This window comes from Lupinus angustifolius, unplaced genomic scaffold, assembly GCF_001865875.1.
Source record: "Lupinus angustifolius cultivar Tanjil unplaced genomic scaffold, LupAngTanjil_v1.0 Scaffold_378, whole genome shotgun sequence".
NCBI classification, from domain to species: domain Eukaryota; kingdom Viridiplantae; phylum Streptophyta; class Magnoliopsida; order Fabales; family Fabaceae; genus Lupinus; species Lupinus angustifolius.
Genome location: NW_017727781.1, coordinates 387,166 through 403,510, shown reverse-complemented (window position 1 = coordinate 403,510; position 16,345 = coordinate 387,166). Strand labels below are relative to the sequence as shown.

The window sequence follows — 16,345 nt, the reverse complement described above, 5'->3', positions numbered from 1 at the left end:
AAAACACATTTTCCGTTTTCCCTCTTTGTGCTCTGTTAGGGTTTGCTCTTCATTTTCTCATTTTCGGTTTGCTCTTCCATTGCCATGGAAGGCTAAATTTCTGGACTAAGTTCCTTTGGTAATGTATCACAACTCTTGAGGTTTTGTTATTAATGCATTTTCGGTTTCTTTATTGTTGATTTCTTCTATCTTTTCTGAATATGGTTTGCTTAATGCCATTGCTTAGAAACTGGTTGGTTGAGTTTATCTTCACTTAGTTGATTTACTCTCTCTAGTGCATGAATGCTTAGTTCGTGTGAATTTGTTAATCGTTTCATGCTTATATTGATTTCTCCTAGTTTGAGGTTTAGGTTCTGGAACTTTGAATTGGTTATCGCTTAGTTAATTGATTCTTAACAAATTCGGAAGTTAATGGTTGGAATCTGAAAATAATCTTTTGAAACCGAGGATTGAGTTGTGAACAAACGAACCAAAGGGATTTAGCTGTTTTATTACATTGTTTAACTACTGTTTCTGAATTTGATTTATGTTCATACTATCCAACAACAAAAAACCCCTTGTGTGTGTGTGAGTATAAGGTGTTTGAAACTTTGCTTAAAAGATAATCCTTGGGAAACGACCTAAGAGTCACTTCCTAGTACTGCAGTTTTAATTGTTATATTATTTGTATCGGGTACAGCCTCGATCAAAGACCAAGAACAAATTGCATTTCATTGATGGTTCACTGCCAAAACCGCAAATAGATGATCCAAGCTTTTCCAATTGGGACAGATACAACACATTGGTGGTATCTTGGTTAATACAGTGAGTTGATCTAACAATATCGCAAAGTGTTCTTTGGATGGATACAGCCGTAGAAATATGGCAAGACTTGAGAGAGAGGTACTACCAAGGAGATATTTTCAGAATTTCTGAATTGCTTGGAGAGATTCACTCTTACAAGCAAGGAAATTTATGAATTGGGGCGTATTACTCACATATCAAGGGACTATGGCAAGAATTGGACAATTTCAGATCCACACCACCATGTTCTTGTAACTGCACATTGGCCCCCATTGTCAGAACCTATAAGGAGAATGACTATGTGATATGTTTTCTTAAGGGCCTGAATGATCAATATGAGAATGTAAGATCACAGGTCATGCTCATGGATCCCTTACCAACTATTAACAAAGCTTTGGCCCTACTGACTCAACAAGAAAGGCATCTTCATTCTCACCATAATGAGGTAAGAGTATTAATGAGTGCTGTTGAGAGTGAGTATAATCACAACAACATTGAATCTGGTTCCAACATTGGAGGGAACAGAGGAAGAGGTAGAGGAAGATCCTATCAAAATTTAGGAGGAAGAGGATCTTATACTCAAGCAAGATTTGGAAACAATTCAAGAAGATCATCAGGTGGAAGAGGCACTAAAGTGTGTACCTATTGCAATAAAACAGGACACACCATAGACCAATGCTATAAAAAGCATGGATTCCCACCTGGATACTTCAAGAATAACAACATCAACAACGTCACAACTATGGAGGAAGTCACACACAAAGATGAGATAGAAAACAACATGAAGGAACAGGATGTGCAGACCTCAACCTCACAATCCAACCATTTTGTGAACAACTTCAGCACTCATATTGATTAGCTAAAGGGTAAAGGTAACCTGCATTCATCTGCCTATACAAGTAAGCCCCTAGAATGGATCTTGGATACTGGGGCCACTGACCATGTGTGCCACACTTTATCCCTTTATCAAACCTTTAAGCATATAAAGCCTATTATGGTAACTCTGCCCAATGGCAATCAATTATTAACTTCCATATCAGGTAGCATCATGTTTTCAAAACTCTTAATGTTAACAGATGTGTTATTCATTCCTTCATTTCATTACATTTTAGTGCATGTTTCCAAACTAACTAGTACTATGCCTTGCAAACTAACTTTCTTTGATGACTCTTGCTAAATTCAGGACATGTCCTCTTTGAAAATGATTGGTGTAGCTGACTTAAGGGCAGGACTCTATGCTATAAAGAATCATGCTAAAGCCATAACAACAAATCTAGATAATGAAACTGCTCAATATACAGTTAGTTCTTTTACAGAATATGATTCTAATGTATGGTACAATAGATTAGGACATCCTTCACATGAGAAGTTAGTTGTAATGCAAAAATACTACCCTGAAATCAAATGCAATAAAACGTGTTTGCCTTGTCATACTTGTCATTTAGCTAAGCAAAAAAGGTTACCTTATGGTAACAGCATTTCTAGGTCTACTCATATTTTTGATCTCTTGCATATGGACATATGTGGACCTTTATCTATGCCTAGTACTTTAGGACATAAGAATCTAGATATACTTGGCTTTATTTTATGAAGGCTAAGTCTGAAGTTCCCTACTTGATGAAGAATTTTACTTCTCTGATCAATACTCAATTTGGGCTTAGAATCAAGAGTATTAGAAGTGACAATGGTAAGGAGTTTTATATGAGGGAATTTTATGCCAATACAGGTATTGAACACCAAACTAGCTGTGTAGAAAACCCTCAACAGAATGGCATAGTGGAGAGAAAGCACCAATACATTCTTGGTGTGGCTAGATCTCTCATATTTCAGTCTGAGTTGCCTCATTGCCTTTGGAATTATGTTGTGGGTCATGCAATTTTGCTGATAAATAGGCAGCCTACTAAATACTTGTCCAATAGGAGTCCTTATGCTGTCTTATATAACAAGATACCTGATATATCCAACTTAAGAGTCTTTGGATATTTGAGCTATGCATCTACTCTTACTTCACACAGAAGAAAGTTTGATCACATATCAAGAAAATGTATATTTCTTGGCCTAAAAAGAGGAGTTAAAGGCTATATTATAATGGACATTGACTCTCATGAGATTTTCTTATCAAGAAATACTATATTCTATGAGCACATCTTTCCCTATAAAGATGCTGCTAAAACTAGGGACATTCCTGAACCTACCATCCCTAATGAGAACCCTAAGCCAGGACCTATCATTGACAAGATATATGCCTCAGCTCCCAATGATGATTTTCATAGACATATTGTTTCTAATCTTAGTGAAAATTCCTCCCTACAATCTTAGAATGGTCCTAGAGGTGACTCTAACCAGGACCAAAATGAAAATTATGATTCTGATAATAACACTCATGATCAAACCTCTTTTGCAGACCAACTAAATGATCAAAGTAGACCTACATCTCCCATCACTAGACAATCTCTTAGGCCTAGGCAGAGACCTCAATACCTTCAAGACTATCACTACTCTATGTTTGCTTCCTGTAATGTTGACAATCCTAGTAATGCTAAATCCTCAGTCACTAGGTACCCTTTAAGTAATAATCTCACTTATGATAGACTATCCAAAGACCATAAGCACTTCTCTTTGAGCATTTCTTCCAACACTGAACCTACCAACTACCAAGATGCAATAAAATTTGAATGTTGGAGAAATACAATCAAGAAAGAACTCACTGCTCTTAATGACAATAACACCTAGATTATAACTTCTCTTCCCAACAATAAAAGAGCCATAGGGTGTAAGTGGGTGTTTAAAATTAAATACAGGTCAAATGACTCAATTGAAAGGCATAAAGCTAGACTTGTGGACAAGGGTTTCACCCAAACTGAGAAGATGACCACGATTAAAGTCATTCTCTCTTTGGCCTCTGTTTATAAATGGCATCTCCACCAATTGGATATAAACACTGCCTTCCTTCATGGCGATTTAAAAGAGCATGTATACATGAAAGTTCCTCCTAGTGTTCAAACTGAAAATCCATGGATGGTTTGCAAGTTACAAAAATCAATTTATGGCTTGAAACAAGCCAGTAGACAGTGACATAATAAGCTCACTGCTGTCCTCATTCAATCTGGTTTCTCTAAATCCATTGCTGATTATTCATTGTTTGTTAAATGCTTTGAATCTAGTTTTAATATTATACTTGTGTATGTGGATGATCTCATATTAACTGGAAATGACATGAATGAGATAAACCATATGAAACAACTATTAGACTCTGAATTTAGCATCAAGGATCTTGGTAAGTTAAAGTTTTTCTTAGGGATGGAAATTGCCAGATCAACTCAAGGTATTCTTCTCTATCAAAGGAAGTATGCTCTTGATCTTCTGTAAGAAACAGGAATGCTTGCTGCAAAGCCAACTTCCACTCCTATGGAGTACTATGCTAAACTCATTCACTCTAAATATGGTGATCTCTTACCTAATCCTAATATCTTTAGAAGGTTAATTGGAAAACTTGTTTACTTAACTCACACTAGACCTGATTTAAGTTTTGCAGTGAGTCATCTGAGCCAGTTTCTTTCCAGTCCAACTAATAGACACTTGGAAGCTGCATTAAGGATAGTGAGATACATCAAAGGCACCATCGATATAGGATTCTTCTTCTCATCCACTTGTGATTTCAAATTAAAGGGCTACACTGATTCATATTGGGCAGCATGTATAGATACTAGAAGATCAGTATTTGGCTATTGTTTCTATATTGGAAATTTTCTCATATCTTGGAAAAGCAAAAAGCAGAAAACAGTTTCAAGATCTTCAGTTGAAGTCGAGTATAGAGCCACAGCTCTTGCTGCTTGTGAAGCACAGTGGTTGGTGCATCTTCTTCAAGATCTTGCAGTGCATCATTCTGAACCTGTCATGTTGTATTGTGACAATCAATTTGCCTTGTATATAGCTGCAAATCCCATATTCCATGAGAGAACAAAGCATATAGAGATAGATTGTCACTCTGTTCATGAAAGGATTCAATCGGGTCTCATACATGTGCTTTCAATTCACACCACTTCTCAAATTGCTGACATCTTCACCAAATCCTTATCTCCCCAATTGTTCAGAAACATTCGTTCCAAGCTTGGCATCTTTGACATCCATATGCCAGCTTGTGGGGGACTACTAGAAAGCAATGGTCATGATATTCTCAATACTACTCAAGATTTCAATTGCAACATAGAAGGAGATGAAGAAGAAGGACTTGGGAAAAAATTAACTTAGAGTCTTATTGTTTTCTCTTTTTGGGCTTTCTGTTTGTATTTGGGCCATTAGTTAGTTACTTTCTGTTTTTTATTGTTTTGCCATTTCAGTTAGGTGAGTCGAGTTAGTTGGTTAGTCTCATTTCTATTTATAGCATTGTTCTTCATTACTCTATGTAAGAAATAAGAGGGCAAGAACACTAAGTCATTTTTCATATACAAGAAGTTCACATTGATGGCATACCATAAGTTTAATAATTTAATCAGTTTTGAACCCTTTTGGTTTTGCTTCTTGTAACAAATAGTTATTGGAAACTTTAGTTTCTTAATGCAACAGTTCTTTCTATATAAAGAGTTATGAGATCTAAAGTGTAAGCACTCGAGTTTAAATCTGACACCTGTACAAACTACTCCCTTCTCTCCTTGTGGAGCAAAACACATTGGTTATCAATATAATATTTTTAATGCAACATAAGAAAAATAATCAAAATGATTTTTTTTCTATATAACCACATGGAAATTACAATTATTGGTTCTCCTTGAGATTAAACAAATTGATGAAGTTTTCTTGCTTGAAACATAGTTAAAGGAGAAAGGCCATGGAAAAATTCAGATGCTAGACTTGTGTTGGAAGATGGTTCAATATGGAAAGCAAAGTCCTTTGGTGCTTCAGGAACCCAAGTTGGTGAAGTTGTCTTTAATACCTCATTGACTGGGTGAGACAAATTATAAAATCTTCGGATATTTTCATTGTTTATGGTCTGAAATTGAATTTAAATAAGTGGGGAATTTACTTTGTTATGTGTTTGCACTGCAGGTGTTGAAATTTTGACAGATCCTAGTTATGCTGGCCAGTTTGTGTTGATGACAAATCCACATATTGGGAACACTGGCATAAATTTCGGCAAGTATTGATAATTTTTTTAATCTTCATCGGTCTTAGTTCTTGTGTTGGAAAGCCATTTAAAAAGATAGCTTTTGATGCACTGCCTGACAGATGACGAGGAATCGAGGCAGTGCTTTCTTGCTGGTCTAGTAATTAGAAGTTTGAGTATCAGGTATTGTCGCGATCCGGAAATGTTTTTCATTGATTGAGCTTTTCTACTTACTCTCCCTCACTCTTTGCGATGTATTTATTTGTTCAGTACCTCAAACTGGAGATGTGTGGAAGCTGTAGGTGATTACTTGGCAGAAAGGAATGTCATGGGGATTTGTAAGTGATTTATATAAGACTGTGAAAGTTGTTTTCAGAAGAACGTTACCCTTTGCATAGCTTCAGTTATTGATTTTGATGATAATTTGTGATGCGACAGATGATGTTGATACCCGAGCAATCACACGCAGGTTACGGCAAGATGGCAGCCTTATTGGTGTCTTGAGCACTGACAATTCCAAATCAAATGAGGAACTTCTCCAGATGTCTCAATCATGGGACATTGTTGGTATGGATATGAATCTGTGAGGTTATGTAAAAAAATTTGAAGTGGAATTACATTGCTTCTGTTTGATATTTGCAGGTATCGATCTAATAAGTGGAGTATCATGCAAGTCTCCACATGAATGGATTAATAAAACACGGCAAGAATGGAAATTTAATTCCAATAAAAGACCTGGAGAGGGTTTCCATGTAAGTTCACACATATGCTTTCGGTAATGTCTCTTCCTGTGTGTTGGTGATAGGGAACAAATAGCAAATCTAAAACTATTCCTAAGAAAGCTATAAACTAAGAGGATAATAAAAGAGTAAATTCTTCATTTTTCATTGATTCATTCAAGTAAGAACAAGATACTATTTAAAGAGGTAAATAAATCCTAAGATGATGATGACCATACAAGTGTCATCATCTAATACTAGAAGAACATTCTAGAAATATAAATACAATTTATTCAATAAAAAATGAAGAATTTACTCTTTTATTATCCTCTTAGTTTATAGCTTTCTTAGGAATAATTAATTTGATAGTATTCTCAGTAGATTTGCTATTTGTTCCCTATCAGTTGGCTATAGGGTACTTTTAAATTTTTGCTTCATGCCATTAACTGATTTGCAGGTAGTGGCTTATGATTTTGGGATCAAACATAATATACTTAGGCGTCTAGCATCTTATGGGTGTAAAATCACCGTTGTACCCGTCTACTTGGCCAGCATCGAAAACTTTGAAAATAAAGCCAGATGGTGTGCTTTTTAGCAATGGCCCAGGAGATCCATCTGTTGTTCCTTATGCTGTCAAAACAGTAAAGAATATTCTTGGAAAGGTGCCTGTTTTCGGAATTTGCATGGGCCACCAATTGCTAGGCCAGGCTTTAGGAGGTAAGACCTTCAAGATGAAATTTGGTCACCATGGAGGAAACCATCCTGTTCGTAACCTTCAAATTGGCCGTGTTGAAATTAGTGCTCAGGTATGTAAAGTTGTGAACTAATGGATTCTTTTCTATCACTTTTTATGTCTTTGTATGCACCATAACTATAGTTAAAATCCATGGAGTCAGATAGGTGTGCTGGTGGAGAAAAGAAATAATGTTTGGGAGAGGTTTTAAATTACAGCCTGCAATTGTGGTTGCAATATTGTGGTTGCAACCACATCCTTGCAGCAATTATGGTCTCATTTTCCCCCAATTGTCATTGTCAACAATCAACAATTACAAAAAATGCCACATAACCACAATCACAACCACAACAGCAATTCAAAATATTGGAGTGGAACTCTATTGCCTATATAAAATATTGCAAGTGGGTTTAAATGCATTTAATATATGAAGTGGTTAAAACCCCAAACTTTGTTGTTTTCTTATGCTGATAGTCTTATGAGAACACCTAAGAAATTTTTATATGGATATTCTTATTGTTTATGTTGTTATTTCAATTGAAAATGATGGGAGTGGAGGATGTTTCTGCTGAGAGGAGTGGCGAAAGGATTTGGGTCGGATGTGGGTCCAAAAGAGGGTCGTAGGTATTGGTGGTGGTCGCTGATGGTGGGCGGCAGCAACCACAGAGGGTGGAGAAGACGTTGACAGAGAGTTGAGCATAACTAGAACCATTCAGATACACCATTTCTGTGGAAACTAACAAATTAATGTACAAATGAACCTTTCTTGCTTAAAAGAGCCTATGAAGAGCATAATCCACATCAACTAAATACAACACCAACTTTTAATGTGAAAAAACTTGCTATAATGTGGGAAAACAAAAAATCACAGAACTAAGCTTAGGAAAATATCCACTACAAAATATAATGAGTACAAACAAGTGTTTTCAAAGTGATGGGGAAATCATAAGCTCACTGCCAATAAAAGTGAGAAATGAAATCAAAAGATGGAGAAAGAAAATCTAACTGTGCACTTAAAACGCTCATAGCTTGAAGAACAACTTACCAAGTCTTGTACAAAAAAGAAGCACAAACGAACCAAATTGCTTTTGGTTGATTGGAAATATTTGCGGTTTAGTTAAAATGGGAGTATTTTGGTATATTTTTATGAGAAATAAGGGCATCACGGTCATTTCATCATTTAAAATAATTTTTTAAGGAAACAATAATATTTTAGTAATTTTACACAAGTGTGACAATTTATTTAAATATAATAAGGAGAAATGGGCAAAAGAATATTATGTAAATATCACTTTTATAAATTCAGATTCTATCAAATATGGAATATGAGCAAAAAAAATTGATAATTTAAAAATTATTTTAATTAAAATCATCCAAACTACATTACTCACCAAGAAGACATTGATCTACTAAATCCTAATATAACTAAAATGTTAAAGATTCAATTTCTTAAAACGACACTTGTTAATAGAGGATACCTTAAATCACCCACCAACAAGGCATTGATCTAGTAAATTCTAAGATAACCAAAATGTTAAAGATTCAATTTCTTGAAATGACACTTATTAATAGAGGATACCCTTAAGGCTTTGTTTGAGAACAAGATTTTGGAAGGGAAGAGAAGGGATAGCTTTGGAAAGCATTCCCCTTGTTTGGAAGATGAATGATGGATTGATGGAGAGAGCAAGATTTTGGAGGATTTCTCAAACCCTCCGATACCATCCGTATGTCAAATTTTAAAGATCCTCCGATCTTAGGTTTTACAGATAAAATATTAAAATAGCTAAATATTTTTAGTAATATTATATAATTATATATTATTGTCAATTTCTCATTATTCATTACATTTTTAAAGGGGAAAAATTATTCTTACATTATTATTAGTTTACTTTTTTTCATCTAAATTTTATACTCTCAAACAAAACAAAGAGAGAATTTCCTTCTTTTTTCCCTTTCCTTCCTAAGGATTTGATTTATCTCCTTCATTATCCCTCATAACTCCTGAATATAAAAAATTATACCACCCCTTAAATGATGTGTACCAGAACCAGAGCCCATAGGAGGATCTAGATTCCTTTCGCAAACCATTGGTTTTTTTGAAGTAGCAAGGGTATTATTATATTTAACTAAGAAACTAATCCTTTCAATATACACAACTATCCATCCACACAAATGTAATTCTCGTACACTTTCATCATCCTAGCAAAATCTTACTATTAAATCAACACCTTGAATAAATAAATGGAAAAGTGGATAAATTAAAAACTAATTCCACAACCAACACCAATTAATTTGAAATCATATCTGAATAATAAAATAGAGCCAACTATAGAATTAACCACATTTCATTAAACATCATAGTAAAACTCTGTTCCAACAATGAATCAACAAGTTAGGGTTTCACAAACCAAATCTTAACATATAACATTCAACTGAACGAGCCACACCAAAAATCTCTAAGCCCTCTCGCCCCTAATTCTCCTTGCAAGCTGAATATCCTTAGGCATAATAGTAACCCTCTTAGCATGAATAGCACAAAGGTTAGTATCCTCAAACAAACCAACAAGATAAGCCTCTGCTGCTTCCTGAAGCGCTGAAACTGCACTGCTCTGGAATCTGAGATCAGTTTTGAAATCTTGGGCGATCTCACGAACGAGACGCTGAAATGGAAGCTTACGGATCAAAAGCTCAGTGCTCTTCTGGTACTTTCTGATTTCTCTAAGAGCTACTGTTCCTGGCCTGAACCTGTGTGGTTTCTTCACTCCTCCAGTTGCCGGAGCTGATTTACGAGCAGCTTTTGTGGCCAATTGCTTCCTCGGCGCTTTGCCACCGGTGGATTTACGAGCAGTTTGCTTGGTACGAGCCATTGTTGGGAAGAGAGGGAAATTGGGAAATTAGAGAGAGAATTGATATTTGTTGGTGAGAGGGTTTGAAACTTTGAATGGTTAGAATTGGCGACAGAATCCGGTATTTATAAAGGAGAATGGGGACATGTTTGGGTTTTAAAAAATTTCGTTTGTGGTGATCCGTGTGTGCTGCATCTAACGATTGTGATTGGTTAGTGCATTTGGCGCGCGGATTAGTTTCGTTTTTGTTTTTCAACTTTTTAGCATTCGCCAAACTTCGGCGCTTTGCTTTTCTTCTTGGTATCTCTTAAATTTTCAGCATCCTAATTGTTAGGGAAAAAATAAACCTCATTCATTGTGAGGAAATAATGTTTGTAATGACATATATTTTTTAATCAATTATAATTACAATTTTAGAAAATTATAATCCACATATTTAATGTAAAATTCACGTGTAATTTAAATTTTCAGTTTTATCGATGTGGTATAAATATTTAATTTTTATAATTTTCTTCCGTTATTTTTATGTTTTATTATGTTGAAAGATTTATTATTGATCCTACTGTCTAATGCTCTATTGTTATTTGTTGCTGAGGATGACAAAAATATTTGACATTTGAGTACAGGCAAAAAAATATTTATAAATGGTATATGCAATAATAGCTTAGTAAGTATGTGTATCATACTCACCTTGATATCCGCATAATTATAATTTTATACTATTTTAAGATTATATATTATCTATTTTTTTATAATGAATTGTAATAATTAAAGTATGATGATGAAGTTTATCATATACATGTTATTTTTTATTTAATAATTATTGTTAGATGTCTCTCATTTCTATGCCTTAAAAGAATTTTATGACTATTTTATGGCTCTCTTTAATGGCATTTTATGTCACTTTTATGGTTTTGTTTCCAAGCATCCAATGCTTCATATCCAAGATACCAAGACTTTGCTTGCCTATAAAAGGACACATATAGAAAGCTTCAAAAATCATCTTCACAACACACAACATCTCTTTCATTTACACATATATTGTGAGTGCATTCTTGGTGAGAATTCTTGTTCCATTTGAGAGAGTATTTGTGAGGAAAAATATTGTCATTTGTCCTCATCATTATAAGAGGATTTCTTGTACTCTTCTTTTTTACATAGTGGAATTTTGCTCTTGATCGCCCGTGGTTTTTTTCCTCTCACACTGAGGGGTTTTTCCACGTTAAATCTTGTGTGTTATTTTCTTTATCCTTTACTTGCTTCTCTTTTGTTCTCAATTGATTCAATCCTGTGCTTCCGCATTGTGCTATATCCTTAACAAGTGGAATCAGAGCTCTTACTAAATTGAGAATTTCAAAATGTCTGCAAAATTTGACATTGAGAAGTTTGATGGCAAAATTAGCTTTTCTATTTGGCGAGTCCAAATGAGGGCCGTTCTTATCCAGAGCGGATTAAAGAAAGCTTTAGATGGGAAGTCAAAGAAACCAGTTTCCATGATATTAATATTGAAGATGAAGACAAAGCTGTTTTGTTGGTTGTCTCTTTACCTTCTACCTATAAGCACTTCAAAGAAATCATGTTGTATGGAAATAATGATACCTTATCCTTTGAAGATGTTAAATCTAATTTACTGTCCAAAGAAAAATTTGATCTTGAAGTTAATTCTGTGGACAAGGGTGAGGGCTTAAGTGTTCTAGGTAGAACTCAAGAAAAAGGGAGTACCATTTATAAAAAGTTCAGATCCAAATCCAGAGGTCGCAAATCCAAAAAAACTTGTCGCTATTGCAAGAAACCAGGGCATGACATTCCTGATTGTTTTATCTTAAAGAAAAAACAAGAAAAACAAGATAAGGGAAAATTTCAACAATCCTCTGAAGCTGCTAATATTGAAGCCAATTCTGACGGTGATATTCTTTTATCTGTTGTCTCTTATAATAATAGGAGTAAAACAGAATGGATTCTTGATTCTGGATGTACTTTTCATATGTGTCCTTATAAGGACTTATTCACCACTTTTGAACATGTTGACAGTGGTGTTGTTTTGATGGGCAATGATACCCAATGCAAAGTTGCAGGAATAGGTACTATTCAGATCAAGGCTCATGACGGTGTTGTCAGAACCTTGGCTAATGTCCGCTATATTCCAGATTTGAAGCGGAACTTAATTTCTCTTGGCACCCTAGAGTCTCTCGGGTGTAGGTATTCAGCTGAAGGTGGAGTTCTAAAGGTATTGAAAGGTGCTATGGTATTATTGAAAGCTAACCGGATTGGTAGTTTATATGTCTTGCAAGGTTCTGTTGTGACAGGTTCAACAGCTGTATCTTCTTCAATGCATGATAATGACATTACCAAATTATGGCACATGCGCCTGGGCCATATGAGTGAAAAAGGTATGCACCTTCTAAGCAAACAAGGTCATCTTGGTAAACATGGCATTGGTAAATTGGATTTTTGTAAACATTGTGTTTTTGGGAAACAGAAAAAGGTTAGTTTCTCCACTGCAACTCACCGTACCAAAGGTATTCTTGATTATATTCATTCTGACCTTTGGGGGCCTTCTAAATTTCCTTCTCATGGAGGATGTCGCTATATGATGACCATCATTGATGATTTTTCTCGCAAAGTTTGGGTTTATTTTCTGCAGCATAAAAATGAGACTTTCTCCACTTTCAAGAAGTGGAAAACTCTTGTTGAAACCCAGACAGGGAAGAAAGTGAAGAAGCTTAGAACAGACAATGGATTAGAGTTCTGCAATGGTGATTTTAATGAGTTCTGCACAAAAAATGGTATTGCTAGACACAAAACTATTCCAAGAAATCCTCAACAAAATGGTGTTGCAGAACGGATGAACAGGACTCTACTTGAGAGAGTTCGTTGTATGCTCTCAAATGCTGGGTTATGGCATCGGCGTGAATTTTGGGCTGAAGCAGCATCTACTGCTTGTTACCTGGTTAATCGTTCTCCACATTCAGCACTTGATTTCAAAATCCCAGAAGAAATTTGGTCAGGTAATCCTGTTGATTATTCTAACTTAAGAATCTTTGGATGTCCTGCTTATGCACATGTTAATGATGGTAAATTAGCTCCAAGAGCTGTTGAGTGCATATTTCTTGGTTATGCATCTGAGTCTAAAGGATATCGCTTATGGTATTCTGATGCAAAGTCACGGAAATTAATTCTTAGCAGAGATGTGACTTTTAATGAGGATGCATTTTTATCTTCTGGAAAACAATCTATTGTGTCTTCTTCTACTAGTACAGGTAATCTACAGGGTACTAGCGAGAAGGTGGAGTTGATAGTGAAACCTACAGTTCCTAATGTTGATGTTCCATCTTCCTCTACAAATCAATCTAGCATTGATGATCATTATGTTGATTGTGATGACAGTACAACTTCTCCTATTCATCAGCAAGAAGATGATTATTGTATTGCTCGAGACAGAACCAGAAGACTAATTAAAAGGCCAGCTAGATACACTGATGGTGATAATTTAATTGCTTATGCATTGTCAGTTGCACAAGAGGTAAATGATGATGTTGAACCTGCCAGCTATACAGAAGCTGTTTCTTGTGTTGATTCGTCACAGTGGCTAGTGGCTATGAATGAAGAGATTGAAAGTCTTCATAAGAATGGTACTTGGGCTTTGACAGAGCTTCCCGAAGGCAAACGACCATTACGATGTAAATGGATCTATAAGAAGAAAGACGGTATTCCCGGGGTTGAAGATCCAAGATGCAAAGCACGACTAGTTGTTAAAGGTTTTAATCAAAAGGAAGGTATTGACTTTAATGAGATATTCTCACCTGTTGTTCGTCATACTTCTATACGTGTTTTGCTTGCTTTTGTTGCTTTATTTGATTTGGAGTTGGAGCAACTTGATGTAAAGACAGCTTTTCTACATGGAGAGCTGGAAGAAGAAATTTACATGGAACAACCTGAAGGATTTATTGTTCCTGATAAGGAGCATCTTGTCTGTCGATTGAAGAAATCATTATATGGCCTTAAGCAAGCTCCCAGACAATGGTACATGAGGTTTGATTCTTTTATGATTGGGCAAGGTTATTGCAGGAGTCAATTTGATGACTGTATTTATTTCCAGAAATTTCCAAATGAATCATTCATATACTTGTTACTGTATGTTGATGATATGCTAATTGCTTCACGTGACAAGTCTTTGATCCGGAAATTGAAAATTCAACTCAATAATGAGTTTGAGATGAAAGAATTAGGTGCAGCCAAGAAAATTCTTGGTATGGAGATTCACAGGGATCGTCAAGCTGGTAAATTGTTTTTATCCCAAGAGAAATATATTGAAAGAGTGCTTGAAAGGTTTAATATGAATAATTGTAAACCTGTTTCTACTCCACTTGCTGCACATTTCAAGTTATCTTTAGATCTTTGCCCACATACAGAGGAAGAGATGGAGCGTATGTCACATATTCCTTATGCTAGTGCAGTTGGTAGTCTTATGTATGCTATGGTGTGCACTAGACCTGATTTAGCATATGCTGTTAGCATGGTAAGTCGATATATGCATAATCCTGGAAAGGATCATTGGAGTGCTGTAAAATGGATTTTTCGGTATCTAAAAGGTACTTCTGGTATTGGCTTGGTATTTGACAGAAACAAGGCTACAACTGATGACGTTGTAGGTTATGTTGATTCGGATTATGGTGGTGATATTGACAGAAGGAGGTCTCTTTCTGGTTACATCTTTACTCTCTGTAATAGTGCTATTAGCTGGAAAGCTACTCTTCAGTCCATTGCTGCATTGTCTACGACTGAAGCAGAATATATTTCAGCAACGGAGGGTGTGAAGGAGGCTATTTGGCTCCGAGGTTTGGTAAATGAACTTGGTCTAATACAGGGTGTTCTTACAGTGTTTTGTGATAGTCAAAGTGCTATTCATTTGACCAGGAATAATCGTTATCATGACAAGACCAAACACATTGATATAAAACGTCACTTTATCCGAGATATTGTTGCTATTGGTGAAATTATGGTGGAAAAGATTCACACATCAGAGAATCCAGCAGATATACTTACCAAGCCACTTCCGAATACCAAGTTCCAACTTTGCTTGGACTTGGTTGGTCTCTACAGCACTTGAGTGCCCTTCGGGGCATTATTTGGCGATGAGCAACTTATCAAATTCGAGCCAAGGTGGAGATTGTTAGATGCCTCTCATTACTATGCCTTAAAAGAATTTTATGACAATTTTATGGCTCTCTTTAAGGGCATTTTATGTCACTTTTATGGCTTTGTTTCCAAGCATCCAATGCTTGGAATCCAAGATACCAAGACTTTGCTTGCCTATAAAAGGACACATATAGAGAGCTTCAAAATCATCTTCACAACACACAACATCTCTTTCATTTACACATATATTGTGAGTGCATTCTTGGTGAGAATTCTTGTTCCATTTGAGAGAGTATTTGTGAGAAAAAATATTGTCATTTGTCCTCATCATTATAAGAGGATTTCTTGTACTCTTCTTTTTTACATAGTGGAATTTTGCTCTTGATCGCCCGTGGTTTTTTTCCTCTCACACTGAGGGGTTTTTCCACGTTAAATCTTGTGTGTTATTTACTTTATCATTTACTTGCTTCTCTTTTGTTCTCAATTGATTCAATCTTGTGCTTCCGCATTGTGCTCTATCCTTAACAATTATTTATATCTATTAATTATTGCAAAATATATAAATATATATTTAAAGTTGAAAACTCATTGAGTTTCCACAAGTAATCGCTACACATATAGTACCTACAAATAGATAAAGTATGGGTACAGGAAAAATATTACACGTGCATTTGCCCCGACTCATGGCTATGCCTACTTTTTTTAGGGTTGACATCGAGATCAAACCTCGCCCGCATTGTAACACCGCGAATTTTACGATTTTGAATTATAAGATTTTACTAATATTTTCATATTTTTATTAATTATATATTCGAAAATGAATTTCTGGGAATTTTCGGTAAAGAATTAGACGAAACTCAAGTTGAGTTTTATTCTTGAAATTTTATTTCCGATTTTGTGGTAAATTTTGGTAATTTTCTGAGACAATCGGTTCTGGACCACTGTCGGGGCCGAATCCATCCGGTACGGCTCAAAAAGTGTCTTTTTGAGTTCCGTAACTCGGAATCGAATTCCGATCGCG

The 16,345-nt window shown here is 35.5% G+C and overlaps 1 protein-coding gene and 1 pseudogene across 1 annotated transcript; one reads left to right on the top strand and one right to left on the bottom strand.

Annotated features, from left to right (window-relative positions):
- Positions 1 to 5,534: 5,534 nt before the first annotated feature.
- On the top strand, positions 5,535 to 7,780 carry LOC109341141 (annotated as a pseudogene).
- Positions 7,781 to 9,667: 1,887 nt separating this feature from the next.
- Positions 9,668 to 10,257, bottom strand: LOC109341134 (histone H3.2). Its single transcript, XM_019578963.1, has one exon. It carries the CDS (start codon positions 10,204 to 10,206, stop codon positions 9,796 to 9,798), a length of 411 nt encoding a protein of 136 aa, XP_019434508.1. The 5' UTR covers positions 10,207 to 10,257; the 3' UTR covers positions 9,668 to 9,795.
- Between the last annotated feature and the right edge of the window lie 6,088 nt (positions 10,258 to 16,345).

Bases quoted from the DNA above. Each gene is read 5' to 3' on its own strand.
- LOC109341134 (XM_019578963.1), bottom strand. From the start codon at position 10,206: ATGGCTCGTACCAAGCAAACTGCTCGTAAATCCACCGGTGGCAAAGCG.